The sequence below is a fragment of the Amblyomma mixtum genome, chromosome 3 (assembly GCF_055824585.1).
Source record: "Amblyomma mixtum isolate Tamu chromosome 3, ASM5582458v1, whole genome shotgun sequence".
Classification (NCBI taxonomy): Eukaryota; Metazoa; Arthropoda; class Arachnida; order Ixodida; family Ixodidae; genus Amblyomma; species Amblyomma mixtum.
In genome coordinates, this window is record NC_143014.1 from 112,735,926 (window position 1) to 112,758,291 (window position 22,366).

Sequence of the window (22,366 nt, forward strand, 5' to 3'; positions counted from 1 at the left end):
AAGACCGCGATACGGTGTTTAAATTCTACTATTTTTTTTTCTTTCCTGTGCTCGCAGAGGAAGAAGATCAAAGGAACTTTCAAATAGTTGCACTGCCTGGCAGTAAGCCTGATCTGTCTGCCCCATCGGGAGTTGCAGTAGATGAAGTGGACTTCTTTTACGGAAGCTGCGACAGAGGCACCAAGCCACCGGTAAGCAAGGAAACATCTCCGCGTTATCCCCCACACCCCCTGGATTGCGACTTTGAAGACGACGACTGCGCTTGGACGAATCGCAGTACGAGCAGCCGCAGTGTTTGGGTGCGGAAATTTGCCGAAGCGCATGGTGATGTCGAGCTCGTGCTTCCTGAAACTGACCACACAACAAAGTCTGTTTACGGCAGCTTCGCATACATAGACTTTACTTCGGCGGCAGTGTCGCAACGACCGTTTAAGGAAGACAGCGCCATTCTGGAGAGCGAATTCCCATTACACGTTAGCGGCGACGGCGCGTGTTTGAAGTTCTGGTTCTTTGCGTTCGGAAGGGACGTCGCACCGTTGGTCCTGCAAGAAAGAGACGCAGTAACGCGGGCCTCACGCTTAGCATGGGCGAACACTTTGTCCAGAGGACCGCAGTGGAATTACGCCCAAGTGCACCTGGAAGGTGAAAAGGCTGTGTTCTTGGGCTTTGAATCCTCTAAGACTCCAGGCGGCCATACAGCTCTTGACGACATTAGTGTGAACACCGGTCAGTGTCCAACGCCACCGTACTGTGACTTCGAAGCTGACGACTGCGGCTGGCGTGTGAGAGACGGCACAGAGCAGCTCCGCTGGGAAAGGATGTCCGCCTCGAGCTCGACTGCTGGCAGCGACCACACCTTGGGCTCTGCGGACGGCCACGTGTTTGCGGTGAACACCTCAAGCCCTGAGGCCTATAAAGGTAATGAAACAAATTTATGGTTTTCTGAAGCTATTGCCAGTCGATTACTGCAATTCAAGTATTGGTACGCCTGGACAGCAGAATTAACCGATGCGATCAGGTGCACGCCCCAAACGGAGAACGGTGCCGTTGTTGCAAGGGCTGTTCATGGAAAGGCTTGTAGCGTGCAAAAAAAATACTGTTTAATGTACCTAAATATTCTGGAACGCCAGTGCAAATGGCAAGGAATCACATGATTGAACCAGGTAATCAGCATTGTTCAGTAGAGACACCAATGGCGCAAATGTTGCATTGAATACTTCAGGACGATAGTATGAAACAAGCTTGTGAGTTATGTTGAACATACTGCCAATTTGTGAGCGTCATTATGTGCGTACGCGAGCGTTGTCGGCTGAAGGCATACAAACAAAAAAACAAATACAGTCGTCACAGCTCTAATTAGAATTTCGCTTTCTTAGCCCAGTTCTGGACAGTCCAGCTTCTAGCCTCATTGAAATGTACAGCGTGTTCGCTTTGCTTAATTAAATTTAGCTTATGCTCCAACTTTATTTCTTTAGCTATCATTGTTGCTTTCTTACAGGAATGACAGTTACAGCCTTTAGCCGGACGCAGGAGGCAGGCAGTAGCAGTTGTGTTCGGTTCTGGTACCAGCTCAGCAGCGGTCACAAGCTTTCTTTGGGCACCATCGAAGGAGCCATGGAGCGACCAGCAGCCACCTTCACGCAGAGTGCATTGATATCGAGTGGAGGTTGGCATCCAGCTCAAATCAACATAAAGTCCATATCAAAAAAACCATTCGAGTATTACCTACGAGTTACCCTGGACGCCAAGGGAGGAATTGCTGCCGTGGACGACATCCAAGTGAGCGCGCAATGCTTCTGCCCATGTTTTGTTTCATCTGTGCGATATCACGACTGTGTCTGCTTTGATCAGCTTACAAAAGAAGTTTTTGTTTCTAAAGCGAAAGTTAATCAGTATAGTGCACATTCCGTGCGCACAAAGGAAAAAGAAAAACGCACCCTACAAAAGAAGTTACCGCGGGACCCTGGAGTAAAACAATAATTATTTGAACATGTGGGCCGTTGAGGTAATTCAGTTGATGCAATACAAGCAGCTGGCCGTGAATCGGCATGCCAGCCAAGTTATTCAGATGAAACGATGCTTACTGAAGGCCACGAAGGAAAGCCTTCTTGCACTGTTATGGTTTGTTCCATACAGTAGTCTTCTAGACTGGTATTTTAGGTTTATGAGCTGTATTAAAGAAGCTTACAAAATTAGCCGTCACAGCGCAATAGTGGTACGACTACGGAGAGGCTTTTCCCCGCAACTCTCAGCTGCAGGGAGAATGTGAAGGGCCGATGGGGCTTTGCGATTTTTACGCCAGGCTGTGTGCGTGTGTCTTTTTTTGTACTTGCTCTCAGATCCTGAATGCCTGCCCAAGCCTTGGTTCATGTGACTTCGAAGAAGATTTCTGCTTCTGGGAAAATGTTCCAATATCTGCCGGCTCAGCCTTATGGGATAGGTTTACAGGTCGCTCCCACATGGTGAGTTCCGCTAGCTAAGTATTAGAGAAAATATTTGTAGCATGCAATAGAAATGCGCTCCGGGTAACACTTTCTCATATATTTGTGCATGCTGCCTTCCTTCTTTTTGTTTCGCAGTTCGGCCCCGTTGTGGATCATACATTTAATGAGTCGTTCGGCACCTACGCTGCCATCGGCAACAACGCCAGTTTGATTGACATTCCAGCTCTTCTTATTTCACCACTTTTGTATGACTGCAACATCTGCTTCAGTTTTTGGTCTTATCACGTCGGGACGTTGCCACACATGCTAAACCTCTTTCTCAGAACGGAATTCGGAGATGATGCGATTGAATACTCATTTACTGCTGACGTGAACGCCAGGTGGGTAAGAGCGCAAGCTAACATCTCAACCGGTGCTTCAGCATGTCGCATCGGCTTCAGAGTGGGCTTCCCTCCATTCCAATCCTCTGTCCTCGCTTTAGACGACTTGGTGGTCTCTGGAGGGGCTTGTGAACCTTTAGAGGACATTAACCACCCCGAATTCAGCTGTGACAACGACACAAAACACCTGACTCGTGACAAGTTGTGTAACTTTGAAGTCGACTGCTCCGATGGTCAAGACGAAAAAAACTGCGGCATTGAGTGTGACTTCGAATCAAAAGGCACGTGCAATTGGAAAAGGACAAGCGCAGGCGCCCTGTGGTCTTTAGAACAGCCCAAAAACAGCACTGGAAGAGAGCCGACGGAAGATCACACCGCAAGGTCAGAAGAGGGCAGCTTCCTTCGGTTCAAAGTTCAAGCAGAGCAGGAACATGAACGAACCGCCAGCTTTTCTAGCCCGAACCTAATTGACGCATCTCCTACCTGCACGCTCGGCTTCTGGTACTACTCAACTATTCTGCAGCAAAGTACAGTCATTAGGGTTGTCTACGGACTCTCGTCGAAACTAAAACTAGTTGAGACGACGGCTCTGGTGCTGAGCGGCCACAATGGAACTGTCGAACGGAAAAAGTGGAGGTACGCCGCTGCACGGATAGGGAGGGTCTCTGAGCGTTTTTCTGTCAAGTTCGTTGGGAGCTTGGAGTCTTTCGACGAAACATTCCTTATTGATGACCTTAGGTTCTCAGAGTGCAACAGAAAGAGCATCGCATGGAAGTCAACATACTGCCCTCCTCACTTCTTCACTTGTGCCAACGGAAACTGTATCCCAAAAAGCACAGTCTGTGACTTCAACGATGACTGTGGTGACATGAGCGATGAAGGGCTCAGTCCCAGAGCAAATTGCACGTTTTTCCCTGCTCGCTGTGATTTTGAACAAAGCAGTGTATGCGACTGGAAAGTACAAAGTCCTGCTTGGGAGCTACGGTTGACAAATATTCAAGAATACGGGTTCACTAACGACGACCTCCGGGATCACACGACAAACTCAGTGTATGGAAACTTCTTGAGATTCCTTTTCGCTGGTCAATCAGTTCAAAAGGGAGTACTCTCTAGTCCAATAATTAGGGCGGCAGAAGGTGTTCGGTGCTTCCTGAGGTTTTTCTACGCATACCAAACTACATTTTCCCACCTAGACTACAGGCTGTATAGCATAAATGCTGGAAGCTTGGCTGTATACGTCCGTTTGGATCTTCTCGGGGAGAAACATCTTGTCTGGAAGACGTCTCGCGTATTTGGTCAGCACTTCGAAAGGAAAGTAATATCGCTTGAGAAATTTAGAGGCCCCATGCAGGTGGTGATTGAAGCAAGCGTTGGCAAAGACACGAACGGGGCTTGGGCTGTCGATGACCTCTCTTTCACAGATGGCTGTAGTGTTTCGCCACTCACCACATTAGCTGTGCTCAAGCCAGAAGCAACGACTGAGTCACCGTCGCGCTTCTGTTCCTCTGACGAATTTACTTGTCCGGACAACACATGCATTCCGTTAAATCAAGTTTGTAATTTTGTCTTGGATTGCAAAGGTGGCGCTGACGAGGCTGCATGCACTAGTTGCAATTTTGACAGTGGAACTTGCGGTTGGCGGGATGTAAGCGTTGGTAGGTACTCGTGGCGTAGACTTCAAGGTGGTCAAGACGGAAGCGATCCTAGTACAGATGTGTCCGGCAAAGGCTTTTTCATGGGCATAACCGCGGGAGAGGGAGTCGTCTTAGATGACGCTGTTCTTGAATCGGTCCAACATGGTGCTTCTGCCGCCTCGTGCTACTTGGAAATGTTTTACTACGCCAACAACGTGGTATCAGGAGCAGAGATTCTGAGGTTAAGTGTTTTGGAGCGAAACTCATCGTCGGAAACACCGCTGCTAGCCTTGCGGACAGTTGAAATACAAAAATGGATAAAAGTTATTGTAAAAATCGGGCGTCGAGCGCATGGCGGATGGTCCTTAAAACTCGTCGCAACGCCACCAACATCATTAAGTAGAATTGCTGTAGACGACATCAGTTTGCATGACTGCGGTCAATCATCTATCTTTGGTAGTGACTGCGAGTCCAAGGGCCAGTTTTCTTGCAAAGAATCTCACGACATCTGCTATCAGAAATCTCAGCTTTGCGACTGGAACCTCGACTGCCCTAATGGTTCAGATGAACTCAACTGCAGTACTTTCCCGGAAAGATGCAACTTTGAGAACGGCATCTGCAATTGGGCAGACGGCGTCGTTGAGGGCCACTCACGCTGGAGTATTGTTAGGGGTGACGCATTGGCAGACGACGACGAAGGGCCAAATTTCGACCACACTTTGGGCAACGCTTCGGGGCATTATCTTTTCCTCAAAAAGGACAGCTCCCAGGAAAGCCACGCTACCTTAAAAAGTGTCACATTTAAAAGCACCACAACACGGGAATGCAGGCTGCGCTATTGGTATTTGATAAGTGGCAATGCGAAGCTGGAGGTTATCATTATGACTGAGGCGCACGAGCACGAGCTTCACAAATTAAAAGAACTAAGCGGGAACGACACCATTAGAGAATGGCAAAAAATTGACCTCATTTTGTCTAGCCCAGAAGATTTTCAAGTTGTTCTCAGTGGATGGCCCGACGGTTACATCGCTATTGATGACGTATCATTCACACCGGACTGTTTGGTTTCTCATTCGTCTATAGTGCCCACACTTTCACCAGCAGGTAAATGCAAGAGCGACACGGAGTTCACTTGCAAGGACAATAGTTGTATATCGAAAGATATGGTCTGCGATTTCAAATCAGACTGTCCGTTCGGGAGTGATGAATCTCAGTGCCCGTCCTCCTGCAGTTTTGAGCAAGGGGAATGCGGTTGGAACAGCCCGAATTTACCGGAGTCAATTGCATGGCGTTCGATGACAGCAATGGAAGCTAGAGAACAGGTAAAAAATAGCCCTTCTGTGGACGTAACAAAGAACTCTTCCACCGGTAGTTATCTGTCCTTCTATGTTGCCCATGACGGAGTCCGAGTAGAGAGTCCAGTAAGAATGTTCAGCCAGACCTTTCAACAGTCTACCCCGGCCTGTAAGATAAACTTCTACCATTGGCTCACTATCCCTGTCGTTCACGTGCGGCTGCTCGTCGTTAGTGATGATTCTGAAGAAATACTGTTATGGGAGCGGACATCGAAAAAATTGGCTAAATCCTGGATTTTCCAGTCAATCGGTGTTGGGCGCCGTAAAGGTCACTTCCGTCTCGTGTTTGAAGTCGACTCTCCTTCAAGTGGAGGCGGGCTACATTTCGCTTTGGATGAAATTAATTTTGTGGACTGTGGTTACCCGAGGAATGACGAGTTGTCCGGTGATCCTTGCGCACAAAAAGACTCATTCAAGTGTAAATCGCGGCAGTTCTGCATTTCTAGTGAAAAGAAATGCGACTTGTACGATGACTGTGGCGACAACAGCGATGAAGAGGATTGCGTCAACGAGAGAGTCACCTTTGATGATGAACAGACTGGTGTTCTTGAAGTCGCAAAGCCGAAGAGAGATGACACAGAAGGCTCGTTGCACTTCCAGCGTGGAAGGTCACCGTCACGAAAAGACGACGACACAGGACCGGTTTTTGATCACTCAACCTTTAATAAGTCAGGGGCCTACCTCCAGTTTGGTGGGGCCTACCATGGATTCAATAAGATGGCCACGTTATCTTCTTTGACCCTCCAAAGCAGCAGTTGCCGTGTCACTTTTCACTCATATATGTTCGGCAGACAGGTGAATATGTTGAGCATCTACGTGCGGTACTTCAAGAAGAGCAGCGACGCTAAAGAAGTCTGGCATCAGGAGGGCCCAGTCGGAGACTTCTGGCAGCGCCACCATGTTGATGTGTCTGACACAAGAGATCGACAGCTGGTGTTTGCTCTGCGCTCTGGGAAAGGCCCTAAGGACGTCATCGCTCTTGATGACATAAGCTTCAGCCAAGAATGCAGGTTTGTATTCTTGTATTATAGCTCATTTCACGTATTCCATACACGGTGTCGAATGGTAAAAAAAAGAAGAGAAACGCTAAGATACGACAGTTCTGACTACGGCGCGCCTTATAACAGCGTCCATCAAATGGCTTGTTTTTGAAAAATCTTAGCCTCTGATTACGCTTCTTGTTTTTATTTTCTTGCGGTGCGGCTGTTTCCTTTTTTGCACTGATTAAGAATGACGGCATATTTAGACACGACGTGTGTATGCGAGCAGAAATTGCTTTTATATTTTGTCCTTAAGTAAGTTTTATTTGCTCAGGTTCCGGTATTTACTTAGAATTGCTAACAGTTCCCAAGCGGCGTTTGAGTGCTGAAACATCATAATTTCCGCACAAGCTTTCGGAAAGAGATACATAAGGACCACTTATTTATTTTGTGCACGTTTCATTTACCTCGATGAGTCATTACTTTTTAAGGTTTTCGGCAAAAAGTCTTCCTGAAGACCCGAGCACCACCAGCACATCGACGCCCGTCGCTCCAGAGCCTGGGCGTTGCGACCAGCAGCAGTTTACCTGCGTCTCCGACGGGTTGTGCGTGTCTTCAGACCGTGTGTGCGATTTCCGCAAGGACTGCACGGATGGCAGTGACGAAAAGAATTGCGGTGCGTGCACTTTTTGCCCGATAATGCTGATGGGGGGGGGGGGGGGGGGCTGTTTAAGGGCAGGTGGGATCCTTACCTTGATGATATGTCCAATTGCTGCTAAGTTCCAGTGTCCTGAAATAAACCTTAAGAACACTAAAAATTTCTAAAGCAGCAAAAATTATCAATAGCAAGAACTTCACCTGCCATGCGGGCGGCATGCGTTCTCTTGCGGAGTGAAAATACGAAGTGCAGACTGTGGAATGAGCCTTACACTCCTCGACAAACCGCGTACAGAGGCGGCACTGAAAGCCGCCCAGCGGCCGGATTCGAAACTACGCGAAAGGGGCTGCTCTTGTTGAATGTTTCTGGCTCCCGCTAATGACTTCTGCTGTCGCAGCTGCAGATCAGATGCGCTTTACAAGTGAGCACGTTCATGACATTGTAGCCGTTTGAGAGAATCCAGTCCATATGCATGCTAGGTACTGAGTAGTGCAGACTTAAAGCTGTGCCCTCTAGTCGATGTGGTGCCACGGTGAAGTCACTCTAGGCAGCGTAGGAAGCTGTCATTATGAAAAATCCAGGCGCTAACAAACAACGACACAGAGGGGACACAGCGCTAGGAAGCTGTCCAAGAGCATTACGCAAAAGTCTCACGACCAGTATTACAATGTCAAAGGTGTATTGAAGATACAAAAGCTATTAAAAAAAAGACACTGGACGAAGGTAACAGAACAAAGAAAAACAGGAAAAGCGAGGAATCTAAGGCGTAATCTTTACTAAAATGACCTAATTCATGCGCAAGCACGAATACTGATGATAATGGAGGAGAAATCAACTAAAAAAAGGTTAATAAATAAAAACCCTGCGCATATTTCTTACATTAGCTGACAGATAAGGTCACGACAAGCTGTTCAAGTAGCATACCTCTGTTAGGCAGTGCAAGGGAATCACATTCGTTTTTGGGAGAAGAAGCTTCAATATTTCTTTTCTAGTACTTTCGTTAAAACTCGCAAAATACAAACATATCTGAACGCTGGAGTGCGGTAGCGATGGCATGACAGCAGTGACCCAACTGCTGGCACCGACCGCCTGCGCGTCGAGCTGAGCGCGGTGCTTTCGCTTTTTTTTTCTTTACGACCTGCCTGCATCTCGAATAAAACTTTTGCCACATGATCACAAAAAAATTCAGGGGGAACTTTGACTGTCTAAAGTACGTAGAGGCGAAAGCGTTTTCCGCACCACTTTGCCTATGTGACAGTGATGACTTCACCACAGGATGACGAAGTAATGACAAGTTACTAATTAATGACTAATTACTGGTTAATCACTCAGCAATAATTGACTGCTAATTAACGGCGCTCAAGCTTCGCCTTTAGGAGTGGAACGCGACAGCGTGTTGTAGCGCTGGTGGGAGTCCACGGAACGCCACCATCCGTTCGGCGCGATGCCTTGCCCTTTGAACGCAACGCTTTGTGAGGAAAGGAAATGGGCTGTAATTCTCAGTCATCTCGGTGGACACCTTAACCGCACCGTACAGGAAGGGAGGAAGTGGCAGTGAAAGAAGAAAGAGGGGCCGTAATGAAGAAACTGAAAATTGTATTTGAGGAAAGGAAATTACGCAGTAACTGTCACACATATCTCGGTGGACACCCGTCAAAACGCGGACACGTCTTTCGACACGGCTGCCGACACCGAAGCAGACACGAATTGCTAACGACGGCATGAGGCATTAAAGGCTTTCGCCTTAATATCTGACAGAGACACGCATGCTTCCAGGAATAAAGCGTACAGCGCTCTTTTTCTTCACATACAGCCACTGGTGATAGAGCACAGACATGCCAGAATTTCAGAACCTTAAAACGCCTCAAGTATTTCTCTCTTCCCCATCACCTTTCTATGGCGATGGGAAAACTCTTGTGCATATGACGGTTGCAGGACTTACGAATAGACGCCTTCTTTTGCCTTCGAGCAAAAGTACGGCTGGTGCTCGCCTTCCTCGGGAAACTTTCTGCTTTTGACGTCACAAATTTTCCAGCGATGCCCGCGTCTTTTAGGCGTACGAATTGGCATTTCGTGGTTTTGGCGTCGTGGTGTTTGACTAGTTTCCGAACATCTCTTTCATCCGACACTGTCTTCATTCTCCTCAATGTATTCTGCATTTTTTTCTAGCGCTGTTAGAACACGTCAGTTAACGCTGAACATATTCTCCTTGTGCACATCGATGAACACCACCAAACTTCAGTGTCTGCCCCAAAAGACGAGAGCTTCGCAAGGCAGCTTGCGGTGCACAACTTTTTTTTCTTTCGGCCGCCTTTGAATCCTCGTCGCGTTACACGAGGCTTGTGGCGCCAGAAAGCTACCCCCTTGTATCGTCTGCGCACCAACTCCGCCTATACACCTGCGTGGCCTCAGAGGATTCACTGTGTCACCTCACCTAAATGCGTCAGTTGTGCTGTCCTGGGTGATGGCAATCATTTCCTTTTAGCGTGCCCACATTTTTGCGACAAGCGTGAGACACTCTTGTGCAGCCTGAGGAGAATGAACGTTCCGGTGCAAGATGTCTCTCGCGTCGTGTACTCCGAGAGCTCGGGAACTTAGCAGCGAGCAGAGGCAAAAACAACCTTGAAGATTTTAGAAGACCTTAGCTTTATCGAACAGTGGCACACACACGTTCGTTGAAACAAGCGACTCAGGCCGAGCAATTGCCAACAGGCAACTGCAAGGCTATTCTCGCCGCTACATAAACATCACCACCGCCATTATGTTGGTTGATCGATCGGCATATTATCTTGGGAGCAATTATTTATCATATATGTACACAGAAGGCTACCTACACGAGCATGTTCGTGCGTCTGTAATCATGTATTCAAAAAGCCATTTTTAAAGATGTGCTTATATTTTTTACGCACATGCAAAAGTCGTCTGTTACATGTTTTATCTACCGTTTATCTAAGCCATTTTCTGTTCGTTGCGCATTCATTGCGCGTGGCAGCTTTCTCTTCTTCTTTAGTCTTGTGGCCTTGTGATAAATCTCTCCCCCCAGGAACTGCATAAAGATGCGGTGGAAATTTGAGAAAGCGCATTTGTAGGGCCTAATTGTAGTTTAACTGACTGCGCTTTCTAATGGTTCCAGTACAACGAAGTTGTGGCTTCGAGAATGGCCTTCTTTGTGGGTGGGCCGTGACAAGAAACGCCTCTCTGCTGGGCTCTGCTTCCGGCACCACACGATTCACGACATACTCTCTGGAAAACGAGTTCGGATGGAAGCTGATTCAGGCTAATGACCAGTCTGACCGGGTAAGCGCTCACACATGTCGTGGTCGCATTTTTTGCACGTACTGCTTTATTAGAAACAGAACTGCTCTCGCGCAAACCAGCCGAACAGGCCTTCGCTGCAACAAAGTGTTTTCTGTCGCCATGCCACCAGTCGTAGAAATTACAGTGGCCTATTTATTCATCTCAGGCCATTGAACTAATAAATGACCCTGAGTAATAATTTGTGAACATTGCTGGTGGAACCTGCTTCGTGTTTCATTAAGTCCGTTGTACATTGGGCCTAAACGCTTGGACGCATTGGAAGTGCCTCAGTGCAGCATGGGTTTCGGTAAAGTACTACTCCGCGGCTCATTGCAGGATTGCGAAATTTCACAACTGTCCACCGTTCGTTTATTTTGTATTAACCTTTGCGTTCACAAAGACATTTGTTTGGAAGCGTTAGGAAGCGTGGTATTGTTAAAAGTTTTGCGGAAGCTGTCAAAAAACGCATTTCTTCCACTGAGAGAGAGGAAAGTTTGGTGGCAAGAAAGAAGGTGATAACTGGAGAGAGCACTTCAGCTCTGAAACAAAAAAAAATGGTTTTTTTCTGGGTTACTTTAATTAGGCTTCTGTGCCCGTCTAGTTTGTGTTCTAAAAAGACAACATGTTACGGAAGATACTAGTTGTGAGCGTAGCATGTATACATTGTCGTGGAACGAAATATTTGTTCGCGGAATGTGGGCAAAGTGGGCTTGGTTTTTACGGTGAAGCTTTATACGATAAGGCACTTTTTAGACTTCACGATTTAGGCATGGATTAAGCCCGGCGTTATTTCTAAACTGCAGACTTCATTACAGCTGCGCTGCTTCAGTCTATTAAGGCACAAGCTGCGAGTAGATACTTTTCTTCGTGTAGTCCCTTAGGAGCTTACTAAAGTTCTGACTGACGGATTAAGTACCTCGTGACGCCGTGCTGCGCGAAGCAGTGACACGCTATCTCGTCGTCGATGCTCTTGAGGCGGATGTAACGCACGCGGTGCTAGTCGCTGCCGCTGAGTTAAGTGAAAGTCTATTGACGGCCCATAAACTTATCCAGTTCGTTGTGCGCAGCTACCGAAAGCGAGAATGTCATATTATGAGTTTTTAATTTATTAACAATGCTGCGACTAGCGTATAAAAGACCATCGGAAAAAGAAGCAAACACTCGCTAACAGAGCTCTGCGGAAGGTTGTTTTGCATGAACACAGGGCCGAACGAGATATAGTCAGATCATCCGCTTAAACAAAGAAATATATAATTTCTCGCCACTTGCAGACTTTGAAAAGTGCGGGCCCTGACGGTGTGCGTGATTTGCAGGCAAGCCGGGCTCTGCGGCCCCAGATCGACCACTCGGAGGGCACTCAGGAGGGCTGGTACGCGCTGGCCAACTCGGCGTACGGAGGCACGCCCGACGCGAGTCTGCTGTACTCGTCGCGGCTGCTGTCGCGCACGGCGGGCGGCTGCCGACTTCAGGCGTGGTACTACTGCACTGATGACTGTACGCTGCAACTACTCCGCTACGCATCGGTAGAAGGCACAGTCCAGGAGAAGCCGCTGTGGACCGCTTTCCGTGAGGACATACATACTTCCCACTCCGCATGAAATTTAACGACGCGCATACGCGGAAAATGCACACCAAGCCCTGAGTAGTTGGTAGTGTGGACGCGGCTACACATGATTAATTATTTTGGTATAATGAGTTTAATGGAGCATACACAAGAAAAACCAGCATGATTTCAACAGCTGCGCATTTAATGCTGTGTTAAGCATGATGCGCACGAAGAAGCAGCGACGTCAGTGGTATGCTTATTGCTGAACATAGTATTCAGAGCAGTATAAAAACTGAGTGCACGATTTTTTGAACTCCGGATGTACAGGAAAACTGTTAACGTAATTATTGAGCTGTACAGAGGTGTTACGTGGCGGGCACGAAGAAATGGATCGTTTTTGTATGCTACCTCTTGGAAAATAATGAGCAAAACATAGAGACGTTCACAAGTAAGAAAGACAGGAAAACGCGCTACCTCTGGCTATCCGCTCCAGCGGTGTGCATGTAGTGCAAACATAAAGTATTATCTGACGATATTAAATTCGATTCAACCTTTAGTTCCTATGTAATGCTCCTACGTACGTTTAGCCTTTAACTCCTAAGTGCTTTAAACAGAATACCCCTGCCATGGCCCCTCCTCTAACACCAAAAAGTGTAAAATCACTCTTAATTCAGGTAGCGGCTACTAAAACTAGAAATTTGGCACCGGAAAGAAAACAATGCCCACTTGAGCCTGCTTGGGGGAAAGTAGTCAGATTATTTTAATCCTTTGTAATCTACGCCTTTGGTCTGCTACTTTTATAATCAAATACAATAACTGCATTAATAAATCAGATTGACTGATATTTACGCCCGACCGAGCTCCGCCATGGGCGGAAACGTTGTCCAGAGACGCACTGCGTGGGAATCATAAAGCTCTTTATTTGCTGACAGTAGCTGTAGCTACCATTCCATTCCCAGAAAATCGTGATACAGAGAGGAGCGAACGCGATTAGGAGACGAGTGAACATGCAAAGATATTTTGTAAAATGTGAATAGAGTAAAAAAAATTAAATGAAAGAAGAAAAGAAGAGAGCTTTCCCATTGCGCAGCATCCGCCAGACGAGAAAGGAGAGGAGCTCCACATACAGACTTGAGAAAACTCAAGGGTATTTGAGCAGGCTATTCACTGCATTTGGTGATCACTGCCTTCATGTCAGATTTGCCGAAGCTAGCGAAAACAAAGGTGCACTTTCGCGAGCGTGTTTATAGGGAAATTTTTAAAACTTAAAACAAGAGGAATTACCAAAGGGCGCTGACTATGATGTCCATTTTGCAGCGATGATGAACACGTCGGGACAACAGCGGCGAGACCGCCACTCGTTCTGTTTTTGGTTTTGTACCGCGAAGAAATCGACAGACACTCAAGGTGCTGATTTGCACTTACATGCCGTGACCAATTGGGAGCGACAGAAAAGCCGTGAAGCGTGTAGAGTGGTCTATATAGTACAGGCAGTCTGATATGAAGCACAGGCCAGCGCCTCTCGCAGTCGTACAAAAGCGGCGGACTGTAGACTTTTGAAGTCTATGGTCTATGTATAGTTTTTTTTTATAGAAGAGACAATTTTTGGACATGGTTTCCTCCTGTATGTGCGTTTGTGCAGTTGGCGTCACTGACTGGCTTCGATCAACCATTTAGACTGAACGACTACCACAGTAACTATTTAGTGCCAAGAAGTTGAACAAACGTCCTTCCTCTGCATCACATAAGCGCCTCGGACATTATAAATAATGAATATTGCACCTACCTATGTCCGTAGAGGGGAATAATTTCATACTTTAGATATGCACGTGCCTTTGTTGAAAAAAAATAGGCAGTCAAATTTTCTGCAGTAACTTTCCATCACCTTCACTTTGAAGGCTTTTTTATTGCGCGAATCCGCCCATTGGCACAAATTAATAAAAATGTTGCAAGCTCACTCCCCGACTGAAGTATAGCAGGGCTAGATATTGGGCCCATGCGTCTATATGCTCAAGTCGGTCGAACGGATTGGGGACTTTTGAGGCTCATATCTCGTTAACATGCTACACTAGACACTGTGTTAGAATTACTAGAAATCAAACATGTACTGCAAATACTTAAGCGGGAGCAGAGGATTTTTTTTCGTGCAATATACTATGTGGTCTGGTATGTCATTTCTTAACAGGCCAGCGTCCGAAAGAGTGGACTCTAGTCCAGGTGCCCATCGGTATCCTGAGAGAAGCCCGTCTGGCATGGCGTGCTCAGAGGGGTTACAACCAGCAGGCTGTTCAAGCTCTCGACGACCTCGAGTTCACATCTTGCGAGCCGCCAGAACTTCGAAACGTCACCTGCCCGCCAGAGCAGTTCAGGTAGTTCAGTTCAGTTCCATGAACGAATTGGCTCCTACGTGCATTCAAAGGGTTCTTCCAGAAATCGGTCCTCTTACAAAAGCCAAAACTCTTCACGACGCCTGTATTTAACATGCAACATAGAAGAAAATTATATTCAATTGCTGTTCGTGCTGCTTGAAGGTGCTGTTTTAAAATACTGATGCGGAAAAAAGAATGGAGCACGTAGGTCTTGAGGGTGATATTTAGGCTGGTTGTTTGATAGCACGAGAGGCAGATAGAGCACTATATGTGTGTGTTTTGCTACAGTTGGCTTTAAGCATTGTTTTATTCCGCGCATAAAAGAGGTATATCTTCCTAGTAGTTAGCGTACGCCATTAGAAAAAGGACTTCGTATTATTAAAAACAACTTACTCTATACTGATGTGGAAGTGGAGCTAGGTCGCAGCTTAGGATTTGGTATTACTTACACTGAGCCTTTATTTAGGTAGTATTTTGCATGAATTGTGAATATTATCTCTAGCAGTCTTTTTATCACTATAAGGAAGTCTTTCAATGAGCATTCATGACATGGAATTCATGCTAAGGGAACTCTTATTTATACAACGATGCACGCAGTTCGTGGTTGCACGGTAAACCGGCCGCCCGGCTATTGACGAAGCAGCCAGGAGCCGCATGCTCTCTTTACGAGCGTATGTGCGTGCACGTTGCTGCGAAAGCACGCATGCGTTTTCAAAGCTGGTGTATACATAGTTTTGGGCAGGTAGAAACAGCGACAGATTTATGGGTCACTCTTGGTAGAAAGTGTTGGAGGATGGAGGGTGGGGGGTGGTCGGGTTGGTCCCATTAGAACCATGTATTTCTTGAACATTTTTCATAAAGAAAGTTGGATTTAGCATGGCTTTTTAGGCTAAAATTTCGCGCTTGAAACAGTAGGGCGACACCCCCGCCCCTCTGCTATTAAATCTGCCCCTGGGAAGAAAAAACAGTTGCGTTACGTGAAGCACATACGAATAGCGGAAGCTAGAAATATCAGTACCTCCTACCAATAAGCCACATAGGGGAGCACCTCTACGCATTAGATATGCATCTACAGTGTCGCAAGTGCAATCCAGGTTTTATATCTTGCAATCTTTGTTTCGTCTTCTAAATGACACAGAGCTTCTCTTTGTGCGTTCATGCTGCAAGTGGTCATAATTGGACGGGCTGTTTCACACATTTTATTGCAAGGTGCGTCCTGGACAACTGGTGCATAGAAAGAAGTCAGCTTTGTGACCAAACAAGGGACTGCGAGGATGGCAGCGATGAGAACCTCGCGGCTTGTTCCTCAGTGAGAAGCCGCTGCTCTTTTGAAGATGCTCACTGCGAGGACTGGACGAACGACGCAGAGCGAGGCGTCCGCTTATTCTGGTCACGCAGGATTGCTGGTGCAGCGGACCCCAGCCTACCTTTGACTGACCACACCACTTCAAGCGGCCAAGGTCTGAAGGACGTTTTCCTCTTATGGAATGTTCATGCAAAAAGAAATTAACTTCCTGATTCTGAAAGAGTACATCTTGCTCTATTTTATTTTTTCAAATTTTGAGTTCTAATTTTAAATGCGTCGTCGCGCGTATCTTACTGCACTGCATTCATTTTTGTTATAAAGGCCTCGACGCGATTTCGCGGAGTAGCCGTGTTACTGGGATGACTGGACGAAAACGCGAAGAGCGAAAATTCAACTCATTTCTTACTTACTTACCTTGGCTTTCAAAGTTTGCTGCCTGTTTCTACTTGAGTCGACTCGTTCATGAAGGCCGTCTGCGCGCTACGTGTAGAACAAGGTTTCAGCATCTCCCTCGTAAAGCTCACACCATGCTCCTCACCACGGCGCCCGGCGTAATTACTGGCAAGTGACATTAGGCGCTCCAAGCGGGCACTGCTGGCTGCGTCCCCTTCGCTTTCGTCACCGGTGCGCGTTTGCAGGCTGATGACACTGCGAGCGCAGTCGCTCTCGCCACCTGAACTTGCGCGTGGGGTCATCGCCCAGATTCACTGCATAAGTAAGCTAAACTGGGCTAGTCGGAGCAATTGCATCTTCGAAAAACGTAGCGCGAAAAACAAGACACAGGTAAGGTGAAGACAGGACACGAGCGCTTTCTCACGACTGAATTTTTTATTAGGAAGGATATCAGAATATATACCATAGATATGGAAGCGAAGAAGAAAGAAGGAAAAACAAAATAACAACTCAAAAAAAGAACAAGACGAGGAGAAAAAAGGCCGGCGATGGAAGCAGGTACATAGCATAGCAACATAAAACACGTGCACTGTTACTTGACAACCGATTGGAGGTACACAATCTCACTTTTTGTTAAGGCGATGGATGCGTCACTAATACACTCCCCCCCCCTCCCCCTTTCACGATATAGAACGCTTCAATAATCTCTCTTGTACGTTGATAATATGCTCTGTCAAGTACTACAGTCTTATCGAAAAGGGGGCGACATTTACATTCTCTGCAATGCTTCGGTAAATTTTCAAGAGCTGTTGGCGTTAAAGAATTTCTGTGTTCGAACAGCCGGACATTTAGACAGCGCCCGGTCTGCCCTACATAGTATTTTTAACACGAAAGAGGAATCTTGTAAATAACCTCTTTTTTACATGGCACAAACCTAGATTTGTGATTAACATGGCAACGATGATCACTTTTTAATCCCTCTGCTTTCGCTCTGACCACCGCACACAATCCAGATAACTTCACGGGAGCTGAGATTACTGTGCCCACCTCGTATCGATTGGCAACATTTCGTAACCCATGTGAAAAACGATGTACATAGGGCAAAACGACAGGTTTCTTTTTCGCGTTGAATAACATAGCCCTCTTGGCATCCTTGCCCTTGAGCCACAACAGGAGTTTTTCACAACTAGTGCTAATCAACGAAAGCGGATAACCGGACTTAGTCAATCTATTAACTTGTTCATGAAAACTTGTGGCTATTTTATCATAGCAAGACTTAAGTAAAGCAGAGCGTAAGCATGAGGAGACAATTGCATTTTTTACAACTTTAGAATGCCCGGAGTGAAAATGGAGTAAAGGTTTAGAAGACCTAGGGTGGTAGCCCCAGCAAAGATGCTTATTGCCAAAATGAAGAGATAAGTCAAGAAATAGAAGAGAGTTTTCATTAGGCAATTCGAAAGTGAAACTCAAACCTTGACCACATGTCTTAAAAACCTTTAAAACGTCAACGACAGAGTGATTGAAACGATCAGAGGGAAGAAGAACCAAATAGTCATCAACATACTGAAAAATGTTCAATGATAGGCCGTCTAGATTCCTCTCAATTGTTTTGTCGATATGGCTAAGGAAAATGTTTGAAAGAACCGGAGCTACCCGTAAACCGATACAGATCCCTGATTTTTGCAGGAAAAACGACCCTTTCCAACCCACAAATGTGGACTTCAGGTAGAATGATACCAATTCCAAAAAGGAATCCACGGGCATGCCACTATGATTGATGAACCGCGCCTCATCATTGCAGTCGCAGATGCACGTCCGAACACTTTGCAAAAGAGCATCGTGGGGTATATCATAGTAAAGATTCTCCACATCAATGCTGAAAGCCCGGAGCCCCCTCGTGTCGGACGTCTGTAGGTGCTGGACGATCTTTTCCGAATTAGGTACTAGGAACGGGTCATCAAAGCAGAGGGATTAAAAAGTGATCATCGTTGCCCTGTTAATCATAAATCTAGGTTTGTGTCATGTAAAAAAGAGGTGATTTACAAGATTCCTCTTTCGTGTTAAAAATACTATGTAGGGCAGACCGGGCGCTGTCTAAATGTCCGGCTGTTCGAACACAGAAATTCTTTAACGCCAACAGCTCTTGAAAATTTACCGAAGCATTGCAGAGAATGTAAATGTCGCCCCCTTTTCGATAAGACTGTAGTACTTGACAGAGCATATTATCAACGTACAAGAGAGATTATTGAAGCGTTCTATATCGTGAAAGGGGGAGGGGGGGGGAGTGTATTAGTGACGCATCCATCGCCTTAACAAAAAGTGAGATTGTGTACCTCCAATCGGTTGTCAAGTAACAGTGCACGTGTTTTATGTTGCTATGCTATGTACCTGCTTCCATCGCCGGCCTTTTTTCTCCTCGTCTTGTTCTTTTTTTGAGTTGTTATTTTGTTTTTCCTTCTTTCTTCTTCGCTTCGATATCTATGGTATATATTCTGATATCCTTCCTAATAAAAAATTCAGTCGTGAGAAAGCGCTCGTGTCCTGTCTTCACCTTACCTGTGTCTTGTTTTTCGCGCTACGTTTTTCGAAGATTCACTGCATCGCTGATAAAAAAAAAATACCTCTCATGTGCTGCCTGTGTAGCCTGAGGATCGTCTTCAATGGTGCGTTCTGTGTAACATGGTCTGAAAACGATACGTGATGGCCGGTTTGGTAAAAATTGCAGCTTTTGGTGGTTATGCCAAGCACTGGCGTCATCCCAGTTTCTGCTGCATCAGCTTCGTATGTCACTGCGAAAAAAAAGGACAAAGACCTTGGCATTCGCTATTACTACAGGAAGAGTGATGGACGAACGCTGGCATTGTTGCCGATTTCAGAAACGAAATAGCTAATGCCCACCACGGTGCATTGGCCTCAAAACGGACCGTGACGACATACGACTCAAGTGGAAGGGCTTACAGCATTAATATTTGAATCAAAGTTTCATAAATGGATGAGTGCTTGAGTAAGAGCAGATGGCTTTGAAAAGAACGTAATATGAAAAGCAAAAAGAACGACTGGAGGACACGAGGCATAATTTAAAGAAAAGAAGAATCCGATAAAATTTTAACAATGTAGCCTGCCTCGATTATAAAAGAGCTTTCTGCATGGCGAAGCAGACGTTCATGTGACCAGGCCCAAATGCAGAAGCTCCCAAGTAACGGGCAATCTGAACGAACAAACTAAGGCAGAGCTGCTGAGGCGGAATTTTCAAAAACCTTCCCTACATTTCAGCATATGCTTGGAACCGCGCGAGGAGAAGACGGAAATGCTGTAAGCCGATTACCAGGCAGGAGTGGAATTGGCGGCTCGTTACAAAATTTAGCTCGGGACGCCTTTCTTCGTTTGTTTTCACAGCCAAAAAGATCGATTAAACTGGTACAGGAGCGTTGTTAACGACAGACAACTAAAGGGACAAGATACGGCAAGAGTTTTCTGTCTCACCACGCCCCACGCATGGTCAAGGGAGCAGTGAGAGAAGTGGGGCCGCATTTTGTTGCACGATGCTATATGTTGCTACCAAGCAATGGTTGCAGAGAATGCGGATCGCATTATTAAATGGCCATGACTGCTAGCGCGGCGGGCAATGAGCGGTGCGTCTAGTCATTAACTTACGACTTTTTGACGGCCTTTATGTACACTATCAACCCATAAGAGTGTGTTGGGCAATTACGCTTGAAATGCAAAAAGACCGGGTTTTTATTGATTCAATTAAGCAGTATGTCATCAGTTAGGCGATGACATCTAGTTTTCGCTAAATTTAATTTCAAGTTAGGCTCTCTGCATTTCGTGTTGTCGTATGAACGGAACTAATCTGAAAAGCGACACTGCCATCGCGTCGATGAGTGGAACAACGAAAGACTTGCGACCATCATACCATGGCGGCGCTCATCAGTGCATTTGCATGTATCGATACACAAAAAAAGCGTACCAGCGCGTATATATTGGCAGAAAAGTAATGAGGCTGTTGTAAACCTATTTGCTAACATTAAAATCGTAATCATCGAAAAAAGTTTGCGTTTTTTCGATTAGGATTCATTTGTTTTTGGCTTGCCACTTCCTTCTCGTGGAGTGCTATCGCCATCGCGCGCACGAATAATTGCACCAGGATGCGTAAAAGCGAGCGCGTCCACTTATTCGCATTTGTTTATTAAATATATTTTACGGAATTTATAAGTCAACAGGAGCGGAATATGCTCCTTGGGCACCAAACATTCCGTTGCGACTCAAAGGTTGGGGCTCATAAGCACCAGTGGTCACGCTAGTTATGACTCCAAAAAACGCTCCCTACCTTAAGCCGCTTGAAGTAAGGTACGCACTTGACCATGCCATGTCTGGTGAGGTTCTGTGACGGGGGAATGTTGTGGCTGTTGTGGAGAGAAAAATCAAAAGTAATCTATGAAATGTGGGCCTCTGTAGGCAGCTTAAGAAGGGATCAAATTAAAAAACAAAAGTACACTTAATTAGTGGAATTCCATTTCATAGAAGCCTCCTGCATTTTAGCAAGTCGCTCGTTCATTGGCTTGTGTCTCTCACATTCATTGTAGGATTTGTGCACAGAATACTATAAGAAATATTGCACTGAAAGCTCCCACTGAAAAAAAAAAACGGACACTGCAGGCGCAGTTCCTTATAAAATACTCAAATGCTGCTTTGTTATGAAACGCTGCTTATATCTTTGGTAACTTTATTATCTCACGGAAGAAATTCTATTCCAAGACGTCGCAAATTAAGTTTACGTAGGTATGCTGCTTTGAATGGTTGCAGACTCATCGAAATTCTAGAGGCCCATGTGCTGTGCGATGTCAGTGCCCGTTAAAAAATCCCAGGTGGTCGAAATTACCGGAGCCCTTCACTACGGCGTCCCTCATAACCTGAGTTGCTTCGGGACGTTAAATCTCAACGAACGAACGGAGCAGTGAACTACTACCTCAGTAGTCGCGACATGCGTAGTAGAGCATGATGCACGACATGCGAGTAGAGCCAATGAGGGCTGTAGAAAAAAAAAACAACAAAAAAGTTTAAAGACAAGCCAGCTGCAGTTAGAATTATATAATTGCATAGACATACTCGGTTTAGCAGATAGTTGTGTAACAGCCATTTAGTAGCTGTAGCCACCTCCAAATACCAGCACTTTGGGTCTCATTGGTGATACGTTCACGAAAAATTTCATGCTCTAACCGAGAATTCGAATCTGCTTACTGCCATTATAACGAAGCATTCACTTTCCTGACACACTCTAGTTCTGCTGCATGTCATTTTCTAGGCGCCTACATGGCTGTGTACAAGCGTTGGGTTGGAAACACGGGCGTCACCACTTCAGGGCGCTTATCATCCTACGTCATCAGCACGAACCCCAAGATTGCCTGCCACGTAAGTATCAAATCGGCCAAGCAGTTGCTGTTATGTGATCGCTTTTTTGCTGTTTTTACAAACTTCGGAACGAGCTTGCTTTCGTACCGCTCTTTTTTTTTTGTTCCTGAGGTAGAAGCTAAGGATGATTCGGGCAACCAGGGTAAAAAATTGTCTTATTTGTTGCCGGTTGGACGTATGCATAGCCTCTGATAATGGTGTATACAAAATGATGCGATTCTACTAGACTTAATACATGGTTTTAAACTCAAGTAGCAATCATCTGGCTTGACAAAATTAGTCGATTGCTGAGTGCCACTCGTGTGACATATGACAAGTGTCTATCCTTGTGTTTGGACAATGTATTAAAGTTGTCGGGCTATTTTTACACTGTTGTTTAGAAAAATAAGCCTGTGTAAAAGTTGTAATTATCGAAAGACATCATTACCAAAGAGGTGTGTCTTAATCCTATTGTTAAAATTACGTAAGAAATTTATTTATTTCGGAGCCTGGTCAACTGCAATGTAAATGACCATGTCTTTCGCGTTACGTCCAAGATAAACAGCATGGAAAACAGAAATGAAAAAAAGAGAGAGAAATGTGCTTTACGGTT

The 22,366-nt window shown here is 45.8% G+C and overlaps 1 protein-coding gene across 1 annotated transcript in view; it reads left to right on the forward strand.

Annotated features, from left to right (window-relative positions):
- Positions 1–22,366, forward strand: part of LOC149351441 (MAM and LDL-receptor class A domain-containing protein 1-like) — a 177,537-nt gene that overhangs the window by 128,542 nt on the left and 26,629 nt on the right. Inside the window, 10 exon segments of the mRNA XM_089580756.1 lie at positions 58–918; positions 1,499–1,779; positions 2,340–2,462; positions 2,580–6,823; positions 7,285–7,469; positions 10,585–10,748; positions 12,062–12,314; positions 14,480–14,663; positions 15,873–16,123; positions 21,668–21,774. Coding sequence (XP_089436882.1) covers positions 58–918; positions 1,499–1,779; positions 2,340–2,462; positions 2,580–6,823; positions 7,285–7,469; positions 10,585–10,748; positions 12,062–12,314; positions 14,480–14,663; positions 15,873–16,123; positions 21,668–21,774 — 6,653 coding nt within the window.